The sequence below is a fragment of the Anomaloglossus baeobatrachus genome, chromosome 1 (genome assembly GCF_048569485.1).
Source record: "Anomaloglossus baeobatrachus isolate aAnoBae1 chromosome 1, aAnoBae1.hap1, whole genome shotgun sequence".
Lineage (NCBI taxonomy): Eukaryota > Metazoa > Chordata > Amphibia > Anura > Aromobatidae > Anomaloglossus > Anomaloglossus baeobatrachus.
Window position 1 is genome coordinate 459,371,249 of NC_134353.1, and position 21,342 is coordinate 459,392,590.

Here is a 21,342-nt window from a genome sequence, read left to right on the forward strand (position 1 = left end):
CGGGTTCTATATATCAGAGATGAATGTGGTTTGGTCAGACATGAACATATCAGCCCAAGAACAAAAGCAAGAGACCTCGTGAAGATGCTGGCGGAAGCTGGTAAGATTGTATTATTATCCACAGAGAAATTAATATTCTGCCAACATGGGCTGAAAGGCCACTCTGCAAGGAAGAAGCCATTACTCCAAAAAAAACCCTAAAAAAGCCAGATTAATGTTTGCAAATGCACACAGGAACAACGACCTTAATTTTTAGAGACATGTCTTGTGGTCTGCCAAAATTGAATTGTTTGGCCATGAGCATCTTTACAGTTGAAGGAAAAAGGGAGAAGCTTTAAAGCCTGAGAACATCATCCTAACTTTGAAACAAAGGGGTGGCAGCATCATGTTGTGGGGTTGTTTTGCTGCAAAAGTGACTGGTGCACTTCAAAAAATAGATGGCACCATGGCAATACTGAAGCAACATCTCAAGACATCAGCTAGGAACTTACAGCTTTGGCGGAAATGGGTCTTCCAAATGGACAAGGACCCGAAGCATACTGTCAAACTGGTTACAAAGTGGCTTAAGGATAGCAGTCAATGTTTTGGAGTGGCCATCGCAAAACCCTGATCTCAATCGGATTGAAAATTTGTGGGCAAAGCTGAAGGTTGGTGCGAGCAAGGTGACCTACAAATATAGCTCAGTTACACCAGTTCTGTCAGGAGAATGGGCCCAAATACCTACCAGCTATTATGAGAAGCTTGTGGCAGGATATCATAAACGTTTCACCCAAGTCATATGGTGTAAGGACAATGCTACTAAATACTAAGGAAATGGATGTAAACATTTGACGTTGCAGAAAGTAATAGAAATGCCTTAAAATATTCTCTCTCTCTCCGATTTATTCTGGCATTTGGCAAATATAAATAATTTTGGTTCTTAATTGACCTAAAACCGGAAAGGTTTATTCTGATTTCATGTCAAATGGTGAGAAAAACCTGTAGGTGTGTCTTTATAGATAGTGGAGGAAAAACCTGCAGATGTGTTTTATATAGATAGTGGATGTAAACTTCTGGTTTCAACAGTATGAGGGAGTCTGAGTCTAAATCAGAGAAATTGAGGCGTCGGAGTTAAGAGTTGGAGGTTTAGCTTACCGACTCCACAGCCCTGTGTACAACTACTCTAAATGCTACTGTAGAAGTTAATAAATCTGAGGAGCAGTTTCAGCAGATATATACTGTAGTAAGCAGGGTGTACCCTACCAGAAATACCATCTGTACATGTACTCATATGACTTACACATAACATTCATTTTTGTGATTTAGGCAATGAGCAGATGAAATTAGAAAACTTTGACAGCGCGGTCTCCTTCTACACTAAAGCCATCGATCTGAATCCAAGAAATGCAGTGTATTTCTGCAACAGGTACATTTTACCCACGTTGTGACTTATTTTCTTTCAATGCTCTAAGGTAGAGTTATTCACAAAATTGAAAATGATGCCCTATTCCTAAATTAGGGGATAAGTTACTGATTGCTGGAGTCCAAATGCTGGAGCTCCTGTTCTCCGGAGTACAGGGCTCTGCAGAGTCCCACCTGAAACGCTGGACTCATTTCCACCAGTCCAATAGTCTGTGCTGGGGCTCCGCAGAGCCTTGTTCTCAGGATGTCCTTTTGGTACCAGCAATTTGACCCTCAGATTAGTACATTTTCCGCTTTTGAATGAATGGCCGAGGAGTTCTCTTTAAAAAAAAAATCCAATTTTTAATGCAAAACGTAAGCACTAGGCATAGTGCAGCCTGTCAACTCTATGGAGCATTCCTTCCAGAATTAGAGAAACTGCAGTTTCAACGTTTTGTTGTTTTTTTCTTTTTTCTTTTTCTCAGTAGTACTGTAGTGTCAATAAGATTTATAATTTGCTTCCCCTCATTTTAACTTTCTATGTGACATTTTTGTTTGAAGTTTCCTTAATCACCCAAATGCGATGTTGGGCTCCAAAATTGAAGTCTGCTTGAAACTGTGCATGAGGGCATCTTTACTGCAAGTGATTTCCTGATTCCAAAGCCAATGTTAGGATGGGGAACAAACCGCATTCTAGAATGCTATATTTAAGTGCCCAGGCCACTCTGTATAACATTAAAAAACACCGTCTCCTACGTCATCCACACTCAGGCCGCTATTACACTCCTGCACACGCACACTTAGATCTGCCCTGCTTAGGACAGATTAAAATATTGTAGTGCGCAGGCGTTCTTTAACCTTTCCCCTCGCCTGTGTGTTACAGTACTTTTACTCTGCCCTCAGCTGGGCAGATCAAAGTGCGCATGTGCCAGAGCTCAATGGAGACTTCTGTGTGGGTGATGTAGGACGCATCATCCACACGGAGCAGGAATGGAGGATGGCAATGCATGGAAGAGAGGAGGCATCGGACCCGACCGCTCCATAGGTGACCATAATAAAAGGTGTTTTATATGTGATACAGAGCCGCTCTTATATACAGTATTCTAGAATGCTTAATAGAAGGGCTTACTGGTGGTGGTTGCAGTTTATAGGGGACAAATCTGGTGACAGGTTCCCTTTTAAGTCTCAGACTGGAGATAATTTCTGCTGGAAGTGCATGGCACTTCTAAGGCTATGTGCGCACGTTGCGTAAATACATGCAGTTACGCTGCGCTTTGTAGCACAGCGTAACTGCATGCGTCCTGCGTCCCCTGCACAATCTATGGAGATTGTGCAGGGGCCGTGCGCACGTGGCATATTAGAGCGCAGCGCTTCGGCTACTGCCGAAGCGCTGCGTTCTAAGAAGTGACATGTCACTTCTTCCGTGCGCTTTGCCGGCAGCTCCTGCTCTGTCTATGGCAGGAGCTGCAGGCAGAGCGCATGGAATCTGCTTCACTACGGACTCTTTCTGCAGCGATTTTAAAGCGCACATGTGCTCTTCAGATCGCTGCAGAAATTTCTGCAGTGAACTGTACGCAACGTGCGCACATAGCCTAATAGTCTTAATTCATTAAGAGGTGTGTGCCTTTTAGTGTATTTAGGCTTCTCTTACTCCATCGGCCCCATTCAGTAATACTGGCATGCAAAATGTCAGTCTTAAGGTGTTTTCCACTACTAGGACAACCCCACCTCATTCCCATTGTTTGCCTCCATTGAAATAAAGAAAAGCTTATACTCCTCTCCCATGTTGGCGCTGTTCTAGCAGTGGCGGCACTTTACCTCCTAAGGCCCTGTGCGCACTTACCGGATTTTGCCGCATGTTTCGCTGCAGAAAATGTTCATAACATCTCTGCAGTGAATCACCAGCAAAACCTATGGGAAAAAAAAATCCTGTGCGCACTAGGCGGAATTTGACAGCTGCATGTTTTTCTGCGGGATTCCCGCACCAAAAACAATTGCATGTCAATTCTTTCCGCACATCGCTGCGGGATTTCACTCAATTGACTCCAATGTTAATCGTGAAATCCCATAGGGAATAACGCAGGCAGCAAATTCTGTGCGGTTCACTGCGTTTTCCTGCGTTATTCCCTGCGGTATTTCGCGGTTTACCTCCGGTAATGTACATCGCTTGTCTGCAGTTTTTCAGGGAAGTGATGTCATTACAGGAAGAGGAAGCGGAGCCGAGAGTAAACAAACACACAGATCACACACACACACACACACAGACATCACAGACACATAGAACACACATAGAAATCAAACGGAAATATAGAAAAAAAACCACGTGGGCTCCGCTGTATATTTACCGTCCAGCCGAGGTAAGCACACAGCGGCGGCCCGGTATTCTCAGGCTGGGGAGGGCGAGGGGCAGGGTTAATGTCCCCCGCCTCACTCCCCCTCCCGCAGCGGAGAATATCAGCCGCAGCTGCCCCGCCACTGTCGCATGCATTATGCGGCAGTACCGGCGTGTCCCCGGCTCTTCCTGCAGCCGTGTAGCAGTGGCAGTCAGGGTAATACAAGGGGTTAATGGTGGTGGATCACCGCTATTAACTCCAGGCTTGATCATGGCAGCGTCTATGTGACAGCTGACATGATCAACCCGTAAGTAAAGTGAATAAAACACACAGAAAAATCCTTTATTTTAAATAAAACACAAACAAGCCTCGTTCACCATTTTATTAACCCCTCCCGAAACAAAGCTCCGGCGTAATCCACAGCTCCGGCGTAATCCACAGCTCCGGCGTAATCCACAGGTCCTGCGCTGCTTACATCCAGCCGCGACTGTCACAGCGCTGAGAAGAGACAGCAGAAGTAATTACCTGAGCGAAGAGACAGCAGAGGTAATTACCGGTCATTTCCCACGGCCGGTAATGTGAACTCACTGCCGACCGTGGGAAATGCAGCGATCTGTCCTCGATCTATCTATCTATCCCTCTATGTATTCTTCTGTCTCTTTATCTATCTATCTATCTAAAAGAAGGAAATGATTTTTTTTTTTTTTTTCAATGTGCTTTATTGCATTGAATGCAGTAAAGTACATACCAACCCGCACGCGGCAATGCCGCGGTAAAACCGCAGCAAACCGCATGCGGTTTTCGGGTGCGGTTTGCCGCGGTTTTTTACCGCGGGTGCGGTAATCTTTAAATACCTGCGGAATTTTCTTGAGAAAATTCCATTTCTTTGTCGCTCCATTGGGAGACCCAGACAATTGGGTGTATAGCTTCTGCCTCCGGAGGCCACACAAAGTATTACACTTTAAAAAGTGTAACCCCTCCCCTCTGCCTATACACCCTCCCATGCATCACGGGCTCCTCAGTTTTATGCTTTGTGTGGAAGGAGGCACACATCCACTCATGCATTCTCATTTTAGTTATATCGGTTGGAAGAAAAGTGGGCCCCCACGGGGCCCCCCGGCATGTTCCCTTCTCACCCCACTACGTCGGCGGTGCTGTTAAGGTTGAGGTACCCATTGTGGGTACAAAGGCCTGAGCCTCATGCCGTCTCCTTCACCATCCCTTAGCGGCTCTGGGAGAAGTGGGATCCTGAGCGGTCATCCATTCACTGGGACCGTGCTCCCTCCGCAGCCCCTGTGGGAATCTGTCGGACAGGAGTTTATTTATCCTCAGGGACCGGGCCCTGCATCACTAAGGTACTCTGTATCCCCATGGGGGATGTGCATGGAGCGCCTTCATCCCGGACGCTGCAGCAGCTGCTTATTTGTGACGGCCGGCGGACTTCCGCGCCGACCGCGCCTGTTTGTCGGCCGCGGTCTTAAATTTAGTCCCCGGCTTCAATTGCGGCCTAGTAGCAAAACTCCCGCCCCCGGGCCTGTCTATCAGGGGTAAGGGCGGGACTGCCGACCTGACGTCGGATGTGAGGGCCGGAGCATCCTGTATGTTTCCTCCCCCCTCACTGATCACTGTGGGGACTCCAGATTCCCGCACTTTTCTAACGCCGCCCACGGCCCCACTCCTCCCCAGAGAGCTCCGGCAGCCATTTCTTTGGCATTCTGCCTGTGGAGGATTTCCTGGAAAGAGCTCTGCAACGCTGGGTGACCTAAGGCAGGGAATCTGGAGGACACACACTCCGCTTTTTAGCGGTCGGTAAGCCACACCGGTTACCCGGTGCTGGTCCCCTTAGGGTGCCGGAATAGATACTATATATATATTTATATATTTCTGTTCGGTCGGGCTCTATACCCTTCCCATATACCCTCAGTGATCACTCTCCTAGGAGAAAACAGCATGTCGTCCACAAGGAGCAAGGGTGCCAAGGCACAGGGTTATTTTGCGACCTGTACCTCTTGTGCGGCTAAGTTACCTGCGGGTTCCACCTACCCTCACTGTGAGCAATGCTCAACCCCTGTTTTGCCTGCTCAGCCGGAGCCTCGGTCACTAGTGGGCCCCTCGGCTCAGGTAGAACCCCTTGCTCCCCCTGTCCAGGCGGCAGGGACAGAGTTTGCAGTTTTTGCTGAAAAACTCTCAGAGTCACTCTCACAATCCATGGCTCAGTCTATGGACAAATGGTCTGCCAGGCTGCTTGAAGCTTTGCAGTCCAGACCGGTCCTTACACAGGCCCCGGGCCCTGTTGGATCTTCGCCTCCAGGCCCCTCTCTGTCCGCGCCGCAGCACGTTCCCAGGGGGGGCCCTAGGTCTCACGTGGAGGACTCCGGCCCGGACCACAGTCCCAGACCGGCTAAGCGGGCCCGCTGGGAATCTTCCCCGACTTCTTCACGCTGCTCGGGTTCCCAGCTTCAGGACTCTCTGGAGGACGAGGCGGACGTCGCAGCTCAGGGCTCTGACCCTGACGTTGCTCTCAATCTTGATACACCTGAAGGGGACGCCATAGTAAATGACCTTATCTCGTCCATCAACCAGGTGTTAGATATCTCTCCCCCGTCGCCACCTGTAGAGGAGTCGACTTCTCAGCAGGAGAAACACCAGTTTCGGTTCCCTAAACGTACACGGAGTGCGTTTTTCGATCACTCTAACTTCAGAGATGCTGTCCAGAAGCCCAGAGCGGTTCCGGACAAGCGCTTTACTAAGCGCCTTACTGACACACGTTACCCCTTCCCCTCTGACGTTGTTAAGGGTTGGGCTCAATGTCCCAAGGTGGATCCCCCAGTCTCTAGATTGGCGGCTAGATCTGTGGTATCGGTTGCAGATGGCTCATCGCTAAAGGATGCCACTGACAGGCAGATAGAGCTCCTGGTGAAATCCATCTATGAAGCCACGGGCGCGTCCTTTGCCCCGGCCTTTGCAGCCGTGTGGGCACTACAAGCTATCTCAGCTTGTCTGGCTGAGATTAATGCGGTCACACGTAATTCTGCTCCGCAGGTTGCGTCTTTGACTTCTCAGGCGTCAGCTTTTTCTTCCTACGCCATGAACGCAGTTCTAGACTCTGCTAGCCGTACAGCGGTGGCATCCGCTAACTCTGTGGCAGTCCGCAGGGCCATGTGGCTGCGCGAATGGAAGGCAGCGCTCGTCCCCCGACTCGTTTCTTCAGAACATCTCCGCCCCCCGAGCGAGCCGATGCACTTTTTCAGGCGGTGAACGCTCTGAAGACAGAAGGAGTTGTGATCCCTGTTCCCCTCCAGGAACATGGTCGCGGCTTTTACTCCATCTTGTTTGTGGTGCCAAAGAAGGACGGCTCGTTCCGTCCCGTTCTGGACCTCAAACTGCTCAACAGACATGTGAGCACCAGACGGTTTCGGATGGAATCTCTCCGCTCGGTCATCGCTTCGATGTCACAAGGAGACTTCCTAGCATCGATCGACATCAAGGATGCTTATCTCCATGTGCCGATCGCACCCGAACATCAACGCTTTTTGCGTTTCGCCATCGGGGACGAACACCTTCAGTTCGTGGCATTGCCTTTCGGCCTGGCGACAGCCCCACGGGTGTTCACCAAGGTCATGGCATCTGTTGTGGCGGTCCTACACTCTCAGAGCCACTCGGTGATTCCCTACTTAGACGATCTTCTGGTCAGGGCACCCTCTCAGATGGCGTGTCAAAACAGCCTTTCCGTCGCTCTGGCGACTCTCCAGCAGTTCGGGTGGATCATCAACTTCCCAAAATCCAAGTTGACACCGACCCAATCACTGACGTACCTTGGAATGGAGTTTCATACTCAGTCAGCAGTAGTCATGCTACCGCTGGACAAACAGCTTTCGCTGCAGGCAGGGGTGCAATCTCTTCTTCGGGGTCAGTCACACCCCCTTGAGGCGCCTCATGCACTTCCTGGGGAAGATGGTGGCAGCGATGGAGGCAGTGCCCTTCGCGCAATTCCATCTGCGGCCACTCCAGTGGGACATTCTCCGCAAATGGGACAGGAGGTCGACTTCACTCGACAGGAACGTCTCTTTTTCCCTTGCAACCAAGACGTCACTTCAGTGGTGGCTCCTTCCCAACTCTCTATCGCGGGGAAAATCCTTCCTACCCCCCCACCTGGGCTGTGGTCACCACGGACGCGAGCCTGTCAGGGTGGGGGGCGGTTTTTTCTCCACCACAGGGCTCAGGGAACCTGGACTCCGATAGAGTCATCCCTTCAGATCAATATTCTGGAGATAAGGGCAGTGTATCTAGCCCTATTGGCCTTTCATCGGTGGCTGGAGGACAGGCAGATCCGGATCCAGTCGGACAACGCCACTGCCGTCGCATACATCAACCACCAAGGCGGCACTCGCAGTCGTCAAGCCTTCCAGGAAGTCCGACGGATTCTGCAGTGGGTGGAAGCCACAGCTTCCACCATCTCCGCAGTTCACATCCCGGGCGTAGAAAACTGGGAAGCAGATTTTCTCAGTCGACAGGGCATGGACGCGGGGGAATGGTCTCTTCACCCAGACGTGTTTCGAGAGATCTGTCGCCGCTGGGGAACGCCGGACGTCGATCTCATGGCGTCACGGCACAACAACAAAGTCCCGGCATTCATGGCCCGGTCTCAAGATCACAGAGCTCTGGCGGCGGACGCATTAGTTCAGGATTGGTCGCAGTTTCGACTGCCCTATGTATTTCCTCCTCTGGCGATGCTGCCCAGAGTGCTGCGCAAAATCAGGTCCGACTGTCGTCGCGCCATTCTCGTCGCCCCAGATTGGCCGAGGCGGTCGTGGTACCCGGATCTGTGGCATCTCACGGTGGGTCAACCGTGGGCGCTCCCAGACCGCCCAGACTTGCTGTCTCAAGGGCCGTTTTTCCATCTGAATTCTGCGGCCCTCAACCTGACTGTGTGGCCATTGAGTCCTGGTTCCTAGCGTCCTCAGGTTATCTCAAGATGTCATTGCCACTATGAGACAGGCCAGGAAACCAACGTCCGCCAAGATCTACCACAGGACGTGGAGGATCTTCTTATCCTGGTGCTCTGATAAGGGTTTTACTCCCTGGCCCTTTGCCTTACCCACTTTTCTTTCATTCCTTCAATCCGGAATGGACAAGGGTTTGTCTCTCGGCTCTCTCAAGGGACAAGTATCGGCGCTATCCGTATTTTTTCAAAAGCGTCTAGCCAGGCTTCCGCAGGTCCGCACGTTCCTGCAGGGAGTTTGCCACATAGTCCCACCTTACAAGCGTCCGCTGGAACCCTGGGATCTTAACAGGGTGCTAACGGCTCTTCAGAAACCACCTTTCGAGCCGCTGCGGGATGTCTCTTTATCACGTCTTTCGCAGAAGGTGGCATTTCTAGTGGCAGTTACATTGCTCCGTAGAGTGTCGGAGCTGGCAGCGCTGTCATGCAAAGCCCCCTTCCTGGTTTTTCACCAGGATAAGGTGGTTCTGCGTCCGGTCCCGGAATTTCTCCCTAAGGTGGTATCCCCTTTTCATCTCAATCAGGATATCTCCTTACCTTCATTTTGCCCTCATCCAGTTCACCAATGTGAAAAGGATTTGCACTCGTTAGATCTGGTGAGAGCACCCCGGCTCTACGTGTCTCGCACGGCGCCCCTTCGCCGTTCAGATGCGCTCTTTGTCCTTGTCGCTGGCCAGCGTAAGGGTTCGCAGGCTTCCAAGTCAACCTTGGCTCGGTGGATCAAGGAACCGATTCTTGAAGCCTACCGTTCTTCTGGGCTTCCGCTTCCTTTGGGGCTGAAAGCCCATTCTACCAGAGCTGTGGGTGCGTCCTGGGCATTGCGGCACCGGGCTACGGCTCAGCAGGTGTGTCAGGCAGCTACCTGGTCTAGTCTGCACACTTTCACGAAACACTATCAGGTGCATACCTATGCTTCGGCAGACGCCAGTCTAGGTAGGCGAGTCCTTCAGGCGGCGGTTGCCCACCTGTAAGAGGGGGTCGTTTTCGGCTCTTTTTATCGAGGTATTCTTTTACCCACCCAGGGACTGCTTTTGGACGTCCCAATTGTCTGGGTCTCCCAATGGAGCGACAAAGAAGAAGGGAATTTTGTTTACTTACCGTAAATTCCTTTTCTTCTAGCTCCTATTGGGAGACCCAGCACCCGCCCCTGTTCCCTTCGGGCTGTTTGTTCTTTTGTGTACACATGTTGTTCATGTTGAATTGTTCTTTTGGTTCATGGTTTTCAGTTCTCCGAACATCCTTCGGATTGAATTTACCTTAGACCAATTTATAAGTTTTCTCCTTCCTGCTTTTGCACCAAAACTGAGGAGCCCGTGATGCACGGGAGGGTGTATAGGCAGAGGGGAGGGGTTACACTTTTTAAAGTGTAATACTTTGTGTGGCCTCCGGAGGCAGAAGCTATACACCCAATTGTCTGGGTCTCCCAATAGGAGCTAGAAGAAAAGGAATTTACGGTAAGTAAACAAAATTCCCTTCTTTCCAGTGCGCACATAGCCTAAGGCTCACGGAAGGTTGTTACGCCACACAAGCAGCGCACCCAATCATAGTCTTCCCGCCTTCGGACATATAAGTAATTAACAGGAAGTGAATGGCCAGCCACAGCTCTCACCTGTTGATTACTTGTAAGTCTGGACTAGGGGACAGTGAAGTCAACGGTGATTGGGTGTAGGGCTCATGTGATGTAGCAACCTCTTGTGAGTCCCGTGAGAGCCAGCATTGGGCTGCGAGCATAAGCCTTTTTTTTTTTTTTTTTTTTTTTTTTAATGGCAGCAAATATGGGGAATGAGAAGGACTAGTAATGGATGAATGATTCAGGACCATTGTTCTCAGCCATACATTGCCCAGCGTATACAAGGTAATCAGTCTGTGTAAAGAGGCTTATACAAGAGATATGCTGTTGATAATGTGATATGTATGATGCCTGTTTGTGATTGTTCTATCTCCATTATTCAGCAGACTGTATAACAAGGCTTATACACTTGCCCCAAATGTCTTTAAAGAAACTCTCCTGTTAATTTAATTTTTTTTGTTTCCATTGAATCTCTGTAAATGTGTAAGTTTACTATTTTCGCCCACCGTCTCCTTATCCGGGGTTCAGTGCTGCTCTGGTCTTCTTCTCAGTGATGTCATCGCTCTTCAGACTCTCTGGGTCACTCTGTACTCTGCATGATCATGAATTCTGAAGTGCTGTGCGGCCTCTGAGAAGAGGACTAGAGCGGTGCCGGATCCTGAGAGAGGCGGCAGATGATTAATAAACTTCAGTACATGCATATATACAGTAGCTTTACTCATAATGCAGGTGATCACTCTTGTTTAAAGGTCTGTAGTCACCTTGTGTAAATGTTTGTGTGATGGTGCAATGTATTAGCATGTAGGGCCAGTGCCTACACTCTGTCTACAACCAGCCCTGCCTGATACTTGCAGTAAGCGCAGAGCATTTGCGTGCACAGTGCCTTTCCATGCAGAAGCCAAGTACGCAGGCGCTTGCTGAGTCTCTTGATGTACTTGCAGTGTCGCCTGTGCAATGTATGGTGTGCTCTATTTTTCTTTTTCCTGATCTAGCCTGAGAGGGGTTTGAAAGATCTTCACAGTAAGGCCAAAGTCACGAGACCGTATTAAAATAACTGTCTGATTTTCGACCAGAAAAGTGGGTTGTTTTTTCCCTCGCTTGTCATCTGTGTGCAATCTGTGTTTTTACTCCAGTGGTAATTATCATTTACAGGACCAGTCATTTTTGTTACAGAATTGCTATGAATCCATACTGTAGCATCTGATTATATTTTATATTTTATTTTCTCACACCCATAGACTTGAGTGGATCAGTCTCATCCGATTTCATAGTCCAATCGCAACATGATTTATTTATTTATTTTTTGAGCACACAGATTCAGTGGAAAAAACGATCTTCACTGCCCCTTTGAATAACATTGGCCCTAGTGCTGTGCATTTATATCACAGATTGCCCTCAGTCAAAACTACGGTTGTCTGAACAAACCCTAAGGAGGATTGACACTGTTGTGAGAATATGTATGCAGGTCTGCCTGAGTGATTTACAGGGCAATATCAATGATTGGCACATCCTCTTCTTACCGTGAAAGGTCTAATGACCATTCAGCAGAGCTCCCACTGTTACCTGCTTCTGCTGCAGACCTGTAGACCCGAGTCTGTATGTATACAGCACACTAGTGTATACTCAGGGTACTGTATATACACCCTGCTATATACTTTCTATGATTTGAACACATTCATTCCTCTTTCCCAATCCAGCCATCCCTCCTGGCCCTATTGTATTCTTAAATGAGGGGTCATCGAGAATATTCTTTATCGATAGGGCTGGTGCTTTGTGCATTATTTCTATTTTCTTTGTCGCTCTATTGGGAGACCCAGACAATTGGTGTATAGGCTATGCCTCCGGAGGCCGCACAAAGTATTACACTCAAAAGTGTTAAGCCCCTCCCCTTCTGCCTATACACCCCCCGTGCTCCCACGGGCTCCTCAGTTTTATTGCTTTGTGCGAAGGAGGCAGACCTGCACACATAGCTCCACAGATTGGTCAGCAGCAGCTGCTGACCAGGTCGGATGGAAGAAAAGTGGGCCCATATAGGGCCCCCAGCATGCTCCCTTCTCACCCCACTCTTGTCGGCGGTGTTGTTAAGGTTGAGGTATCCATTGCGGGTACGGAGGCTGGAGCCCACATGCTGTTTTCCTTCCCCATCCCCCTCAGGGCTCTGGGCGAAGTGGGATCCTATCGGTCTCCAGGCACTGAGACCGTGCTTCATCCACAACTCCTGTGGAGCCTGCTGGATAGGAGCCGGGTACCGTTCAGGGACATGGCCCTGCTACTAGAAGGTACTCTGTATCCCTGTGGGGACCGCGCACGGCAACACCTCAGCTTTGCTGGGTGTGCTAGTGCACCGGGGACCGCGGCGCTGACCGGGTTAAACTGTGCCATTACACACTCAGTGTGTTTATATGTAGGGGCTACCGCGCTAACCGCCGCTGCCATGAGAAACTGCGGCGCGGCTGGGACTTGTAGTTCGCCGGGGACTTCGGCGCTGGCCGCGCTTTTACGGCGGCCACGCTTATACTCGAGTCCCCGGCTTTCTTGCGGCCTAGTTTCCTTTTCTCCCGCCCCCAGCCCTGACAGGCAGGGGAAGGGCGGGACGCTGCACGGAACGAGCAGCACTGAGGGCTGGAGTATGATTTCCATTCTCCACCCCCCTCACTGTGCACAGTGTGAGCACCAGTTCCCGCACTTTCTCGGCCACGCCCACGGCTCCCTCCTCTCGTCAGGACGCCGCAGCCATTCCTGTCAGCTCCTCCGACGCTGCAGAGAGGGACAAACCCTGGGAGACCCAGACACGGTCTCTGGTGGCCTCACAACCGCTTTAAAGCGGGTGGTAAGCAGCACCTGTTGGTGCTAACCCCATGGTGCTGTAGTGTATTGATACATTATTTGTTTATAGTATACTCTTTCACTGTATGAGCACAGTTCATTCTGGCTATATACCCTATTGTGTTAATCAGGGAAAACAATAGCATGGCTCCCACAAAGGCAGGGGTGCCAAAAACACAGGCTTATTATGCTGCCTGCGCCGCTTGTACGACCCAGCTGCCGGCAGGTCCCACTGACCCTCATTGTGTACAATGTTCGGCCCCTGTGGCACTTTTTCAGCCAGAGCCTCTGCTAAGAGGGGCCCAGGGGGAGCCACCTGTTGACACTGTCCAGGTGACGGGGACTGAGTTTGCAAAACTCTCTGAGACTATGGCTAAGATACTAGAAGCCTTGCAGTCCAGGCCGGTATCTCAGCAAAGGGACTCTGTTGAATCATTGTTCCCTGGCCCCCCTCAGTTGGACCAACAATGTCCTCCCGGGGTATCTCATACATCCCAGGCTGAGGGTTCTGACTTAGACCCCAGTCCCAGACCGACTAAGCGGGCTCGCTTAGACTTTCCCTCGACATCTTCATATTGTTCAGGGTCTCAGCGGGGGGAATCTCTGGTTGATGATGCGGAGACAGCTGATCAGGATTCTGATCCTGAGGGCGCTCTCAATCTTAATACTCCAGACGGGGACGCCATAGTGAACGATATTATTGCGTCCATCAATCAAATGCTGGATATTTCTCCCTCAACTCCTCCGGCGGAGGAGTCAGCTTCTCAGCAGGAGAAATTCCGTTTCAGGTTCCCCAAGCGTACACCGAGTATGTTTCTAGACCACTCTGATTTCAGAGAGGCAGTCCAGAATCACCATGCTTGTCCAGATAAGCGTTTTTTTTTCCTAAGCGCCTTAAGGATACACGTTATCATTTTCCCCCTGACGTGGTTAAAGGTTGGACTCAGTGTCCCAAAGTGGATCATCCAATCTCCAGACTGGCGGCTAGATCCATACTTGCAATGGAAGATGGGGCCTCGCTCAAAGATGCCACTGACAGGCAGATGGAGCTCTGGTTGAAATCCATCTATGAAGCTATCGGAGCTTCTTTTGCCCCAGCATTCGCAGCCGTATGGGCGCTACAAGCTATCTCAACAGGTCAAGCGCAAATTGAAGCAGCCACATGCACGTCCGCGCCACAAGTGGCATCCATTACCACTCAGACCTCGGCATGTGCGTCTTACGCTATTAATGCTGTCCTGGACTCTGCGAGCCGTACGGCGGTTGCGGCCGCCAATTCGGTGGTACTCCGCAGGGCCTTGTGGCTACGGGAATGGAAGGCAGATTCTGCTTCCAAAAAAGCGCTTAACCAGTTTGCCAATTTCTGGCGACAGGCTGTTTGGCGAGCGTTTGGATGAAATCATCAAACAATCCAAGGGAAAGGATACATCCTTACCCCAGCCCAAACAGAACATACCCCAACAGAGGAGAGCGCAGTCGAGGTTTCGGTCCTTTCGGGGCGAGGGCAGGTCCCATTTCCTCGTCCAAAAAGGTCTCAGAAAGAACAAAGGAACTCTGATGCATGGCGGTCTAAGTCACATCCTAAAAAGACCACCGGAGGCGCCGCTAACAAAGCGGTTTCCTCATGACTTTCGACCTCCTCTAGCAGCATCCTCGGTCGGTGGCAGGCTCCCCCGCTTTTGCGACACCTGGCTGCCACAAATAAAAGACCGCTGGGTGAGAGACATTCTGTCTCACGGTTACAAGATAGAGTTCACCTCTCGTCCCCCGACTCGATTCTTCAGATCATCCCCGCCTCCCGAGCGAGCCGAGGCTCTTCTGCAGGCGCTGCGCACTCTGAAGGTAGAAGGAGTGGTGATCCCTGTTCCTCTCCAGCAACAGAGCCACGGTTTTTACTTCACCTTGTTTGTAGTCCCAAAGAAGGACGGGTCTTTCCGCCCGGTCCTGGACCTGAAACTGCTCAACAAACACGTAAAAGCCAGACGGTTCAGGATGGAATCACTCCGCTCCGTCATCGCTTCAATGTCCCAAGGAGATTTCCTTGCATCGATCGATATCAAAGATGCTTATCTCCACGTACCGATTGCTCCAGAACACCAGCGCTTCTTGCGCTTCGCCATAGGAAACGAACAACTGCAATTCGTGGCACTGCCGTTCGGCCTGGCAACAGCCCCACGGGTTTTTACCAAGGTTATGGCTACTGTAGTAGCGCTCCTACACTCGCAGGGTTACTCGGTGATCCCGTACTTGGACGATCTGCTAATCAAGGCACCTCTCAAGAGGCATGCCAACGCAGCCTCGACGCTACCCTGGAGACTCTCCAGGGTTTCGGGTGGATCATCAATTTTCCAAAGTCAAATCTGACTCCGGCCCAATCACTGACGTATCTTGGCATGGAGTTTCATACCCTCTCAGCGATAGTGAAGCTTCCGCTGATCAAGCAGCAGTCACTACAGAAAGGGGTACAATCTCTCCTTCAAGGCCAGTCACACCCCTTGAGGCGCTTCATGCACTTCCTGGGGAAGATGGTGGCAGCAATGGAGGCAGTCCCTTTCGCGCAGTTTCACCTGCGTCCCTTTCAATGGGACATCCTACGCAAATGGGACAGGTAGTCGACGTCCCTCGACAGGACCGTCTCCCTCTCTCAGGCGACCAAAGCTTCATTTCGGTGGTGGCTTCTTCCCACTTCATTATCGAAGGGGAAATCCTTCCTACCCCCATCCTGGGAAGTAGTCACGACGGACGCGAGTCTGTCAGGGTGGGGAGCGGTTTTTCTCCACCACAGGGCTCAGGGTACGTGGACCCAGCAAGAGTCCTCGCTTCAGATCAATGTTCTGGAAATACGGGCAGTGTATCTTGCCCTGAAAGCGTTCCAGCAGTGGCTGGGAGGCAAGCAGATCCGAATTCGGTCGGACAATTCCACAGCGGTGGCATACATCAACCACCAAGGCGGCACACGCAGCCGGCAAGCCTTCCAGGAAGTCCGGCGGATTTTGATGTGGGTGGAAGCCACGGCCTCCACCATATCCGCAGTTCACATCCCAGGCGTGGAAAACTGGGAAGCAGATTATATCAGTCGCCAGGGCATGGACGCAGGGGAATGGTCCCTTCACCCGGACGTGTTTCAGGAGATCTGTTGCCACTGGGGGGTGCCGGACGTCGACCTCATGGCGTCCCGGCACAACAACAAGGTACCAATGTTCATGACACGGTCTCAAGATCCCAGAGCTATGGCGGCAGACGCCTTAGTTCAGGATTGGTCGCAGTTTCAGCTCCCTTATGTGTTTCCTCCGCTGGCACGGTTGCCCAGAGTGTTACGCAAGATCAGGGCCGACTGCCGCCGCGCCATCCTCGTCGCTCCAGACTGGCCGAGGAGGTCGTGGTACCCGGATCTGTGGCATCTCACGGTCGGCCAACCGTGGGCACTACCAGACCGAACAGACTTGCTATCTCAAGGGCTGTTTTTCCATATGAATTCTGCGGCCCTCAACCTGACTGTGTGGCCATTGAGTCCTGGATCCTAGCGTCTCCAGGGTTATCTCAAGACGTCATTGCCACTATGAGACAGGCTAGGAAACCAACGTCCGCCAAGATCTATCACAGGACGTGGAAAATTTTCCTGTCGTGGTGCTCTGCTCAGGGTTTTTCTCCCTGGCCATTTGCATTACCTACTTTTCTGTCCTTCCTTCAATCTGGACTGGAAAAGGGTTTGTCGCTCGGCTCCCTTAAGGGACAAGTCTCAGCGCTCTGTGTTTTTCCAGAAGCGCCTAGCCAGACTTCCACAGGTACGCACGTTCCTGCAGGGGGTTTGTCACATAGTTCCACCTTACAAGCGGCCGTTAGAACCCTGGGATCTAAACAGGGTGCTGATGGTTCTTCAGAAACCACCATTCGAGCCAATGAGAGATATTTCCCTCTCACGACTTTCGCAGAAAGTGGTTTTTCTAGTAGCAGTCACTTCCCTTCGGAGAGTGTCTGAGCTAGCAGCGTTGTCGTGCCAAGCCCCTTTCCTGGTGTTTCACCAGGACAAGGTGGTTCTACGTCCGGTTCCGGAATTTATCCCTAAGGTGGTATCTCCCTTTCATCTCAATCAGGATATTTCCTTACCTTCTTTTTATCCTCATCCAGTTCACCAATGTGAAAAGGATTTGCACTTGTTAGATTTGGTGAGAGCACTCAGACTCTACATTTCTCGGACGGCGCCCCTGCGCCGCTCGGATGCACTCTTTGTCCTTGTCGCTGGCCAGCGTAAAGGGTCACAGGCTTCCAAATCAACCCTGGCTCGGTGGATCAAGGAGCCAATTATCGAAGCTTACCGTTCGGCTGGGCTTCCGGTTCCCTCAGGGCTGAAGGCCCATTCTACCAGAGCCGTGGGCGCGTCCTGGGCTTTGAGGCACCAGGCTACGGCTTAGCAGGTGTGTCAGGCGGCTACCTGGTCGAGCCTGCACACTTTCACGAAGCACTATCGGGTGCATACCTATGCTTCGGCGGATGCCAGCCTAGGTAGACGAGTCCATCAGGCGGCGGTTGCCCACCTGTAGGAAAGGGCCGTTTTACGGCTCTCTTACGAGGTATTATTTTACCCACCCAGGGACTGCTTTTGGACGTCCCAATTGTCTGGGTCTCCCAATAGAGCGACAAAGAAGAAGGGAATTTTGTTTACTTACCGTAAATTCCTTTTCTTCTAGCTCTAATTGGGAGACCCAGCACCCGCCCCTGTTTTTTTGTGTACACATGTTGTTCATGTTGAATGGTTTCAGTTCTCCGATATTCCTTCGGATTGAAGTTACTTTAAACCAGTTTTTAATTCTTTTTCCTCCTTCTTGCTTTTGCACCAAAACTGAGGAGCCCGTGGGAGCACGGGGGGTGTATAGGCAGAAGGGGAGGGGCTTAACACTTTTAGTGTAATACTTTGTGCGGCCTCCGGAGGCATAGCCTATACACCAATTGCCTGGGTCTCCCAATTAGAGCTAGAAGAAAAGGAATTTACGGTAAGTAACAAAATTCCCTTCTTTTGTACCGCTGTCCTGAGCAGGAGATCATGCTGACTGTGTGTGATGCTGGGGAAGTGTGTGGGATTAAGGCTGGGTACACACATCCGGCTTTTCGCCGGTTTGACGGATGCGGCGCACTCCAGTACAGTGTGATACAGTACAGTGGCAGCGCCGCAACGTCCGGGTCACATGCTCCGGTCACATGACAGCATGTGACCGGCGCTTATTGCGCTGCCATTGTACTGTATACACTGTACTGGCGTGCGCCGCATCCGTCAAACCGGCGAAAAGCCGGATGTGTGTACCCGGCCTTAGGCTATATGCACACACTGAAGTTTTAGTTGCTTTTTTTGGTGCAGTTTTGTTGTCAGCAAGTTCTGACTTTTGACGTCCCAGCAAAGTTCAGGTTTGCCGTGCGCACGTTGCAGTGTATTTGTCTGCAGTTTATTTGTCACAAGCATCTGATAAAAAATGCATCATGTTGATTCTTGCTTTTTTGTCGCTGTTTTGTCACTTTCTATACTGACAAACACATGAAGTCAGAATTGACAAGAATGGGAAAAAAAAGCATCAAAAAAGCACCATCATTACAAGCATTTTTTTTTACATTTCCAGGCTCTCTTTGACAAGGTGCAGAAAAAACTGCAGCATGTGCATGTAGCCTTACACTGAGTTACAGGGGTGGGCTCGCTGCTGCCCAGCACTGGAGTGGTGGGACATTAGGTAGCCAGACGGGAGCAGAGCATTCAGAGGATGTGATTGGTGTGAGAACAGCTGATGCCAGGGACATGAATTTCTCGGGAAACTAGAGCAATGTCAACATATTAACATTTAATTGCTTTGGTATTAAAAAGAACTTTGCTGTCAAACAGAACCTGAAAGCTATTCTTTACTACAAATGCCACGGGCAATATAGAAACGCACTCCTTCACTACAGACAGATGTCTTACTTTGCAGCAAATTCTGGAAATCCTAGCCTGAAATAACCGCTAAGCACTCCACACCTCCCTGTAGCTTCCGCCTACCCCACTCACTTTGATACGTCCCTTTGCATATAGGGAGACGTGTGTATGAAGCTGGGTGATGAGATGCCACAGGGAGATGCCCAGCAGCCTCTTCTCCTCTGACTCTGGACCGTGAGCTCCCCCTTAGGCTAGGTTCACATTTACGTTGTTTTAAATCCGTCAGCAACGGATCAGTCGTTTTTTAGATGTCAACTGACGCAACGGATGTGTTTTTCACAGGAATCCTGTGAAAAAACTGATCCGTCGCGTCCGTTACATCCGCTCTGCATCCGTTTTTTGACGGATCAGTCATGATCCCTTTGTGTTTGGGACAGCCCAGTGGGTGTGCTAAACCTGCTGGGCATTCTCAGTAGAGCATGACGGAATCCAGCGCTGGATTCCGTCGTAAGCAGGATTACGACGGAATCCAGCACCATAGACCTACATTACAAGCTTGACGGATGGCAACGGATTCCTGCGCGGCGCGTTAATTTTGACGTTCAGAAAAATGTTACATTCTGCATTGCTCCCGCCTGGCGGTCAGTCGAAAAACGACTGACCGTGGCGCAGCGGATGCAACGCAAGATAATCAGTCACAATCCGCCACTAATACAAGTCTATGGGACACAACGGAATCCGCTAATTGGCATGCGTTGTTTACCATAGTCGCGGATTGTGACTGATACATTTTAACAGAAATGTGAACCTAGCCTTCCACGCAGTAGTGTGTAACATGGCTGGCTCTACTGATGGAGCCTGTCTGCATCAATCTGCTGACCGCTGCCCCTTAAGGTTACGTTTGTAATATATCACAAGAACTGTTTTGCCAATGTCCATTCATAGCAATCTATTTTTTTTTTTTGTGTGAAAATAACAAGTATTTTTATATTCTGTAGGGCAGCAGCTTATAGTAAAATAGGAAATTATGCTGGAGCAGTTCGAGACTGTGAAGAAGCCATTACAATTGATCCTAGTTACAGCAAAGCCTATGGTAGAATGGGGTAAGTAATCAAATTTTACATACGGTATATTGCCAATTCCACACTTGGTATGTTTTCTATGTACTTAACCCCCAAAGATCAGGAGTTCTAAACTTAAAAAGATATTAAACTGCTGCTACATTAATTCTCTGGAACTGCTGGAGCCCTATATTTGTCTTTTCTTTGTCGCTCTATTGGGAGACCCAGACAATTGGGTGTATAGGCTATGCCTCCGGAGGCCGCACAAAGTATTACACTCAAAAGTGTTAAGCCCCTCCCCTTCTGCCTATACACCCCCCGTGCTCCCACGGGCTCCTCAGTTTTTTGCTTTGTGCGAAGGAGGCAGACACGCACAGCACAGCTCCACAGATTAGTCAGCAGCAGCTGCTGACTATGTCGGTTGGAAGAAAAGTGGGCCCATATAGGGCCCCCAGCATGCTCCCTTCTCACCCCACTCTTGTCGGCGGTGTTGTTAAGGTTGAGGTATCCATTGCGGGTACGGAGGCTGGAGCCCACATGCTGCTTTCCTTCCCCATCCCCCTCAGGGCTCTGGGTGAAGTGGGATCCTATCGGTCTCCAGGCACTGAGACCGTGCTTCATCCACAACTCCTGTGGAGACTGCTGGATAGGAGCCGGGTACCGTTCAGGGACATGGCCCTGCTACGTGAAGGTACTCTGTATCCCTGTGGGGACCGCGCACGGCAACACCTCAGCTTTGCTGGGTGTGCTAGTGCACCGGGGGACCGGGTTAAACTGTGCCATTACACACTCGGCGTCGCTGAGTGTGTTTATATGTAGGGGCTACCGCGCTAACCGCCGCTGCCATGGGAAACTGCGGCGCGGCTGGGACTTGTAGTTCGCCGGGGACTTCGGCGTTGGCCGCGCTTTTACGGCGGCCACGCTTATACTCGAGTCCCCGGCTTGGCTTGCGGCCTAGTTTCCCTTTCTCCCGCCCTCAGCCCTGACAGGCAGGGGAAGGGCGGGACGCTGCACGGAAGAGCAGCACTGAGGGCTGGAATATGATTTCCATACTCCACCCCCCTCACTGTGCACAGTGTGAGCACCTCGGCTACGCCCACGGCTCCCTCCTCTCGTCAGGACGCCGCAGCCATTTCCTGTCAGCTCCTACGACGCTGCAGAGAGGGACAAATCCTGAGAGACCCAGACACGGTCTCTGGTGGCCTCATAACCGCTTTAGGCGGCTGGTAAGCAGCACCTGTGGTGCTAGCCTCATGGTGCTGTAGTGTACTGAT

At 50.8% G+C, this 21,342-nt stretch overlaps 1 protein-coding gene across 1 annotated transcript in view; it reads left to right on the forward strand.

Moving 5' to 3' along the window:
• The window catches only part of LOC142317209 (small glutamine-rich tetratricopeptide repeat-containing protein alpha-like), a 101,509-nt gene that overhangs the window by 40,857 nt on the left and 39,310 nt on the right, over window positions 1-21,342 (forward strand). Inside the window, exons 5-6 of the mRNA XM_075353304.1 lie at window positions 1,306-1,405; window positions 20,006-20,110. Coding sequence (XP_075209419.1) covers window positions 1,306-1,405; window positions 20,006-20,110 — 205 coding nt within the window. The remainder of the gene's footprint in view (window positions 1-1,305; window positions 1,406-20,005; window positions 20,111-21,342) is intronic.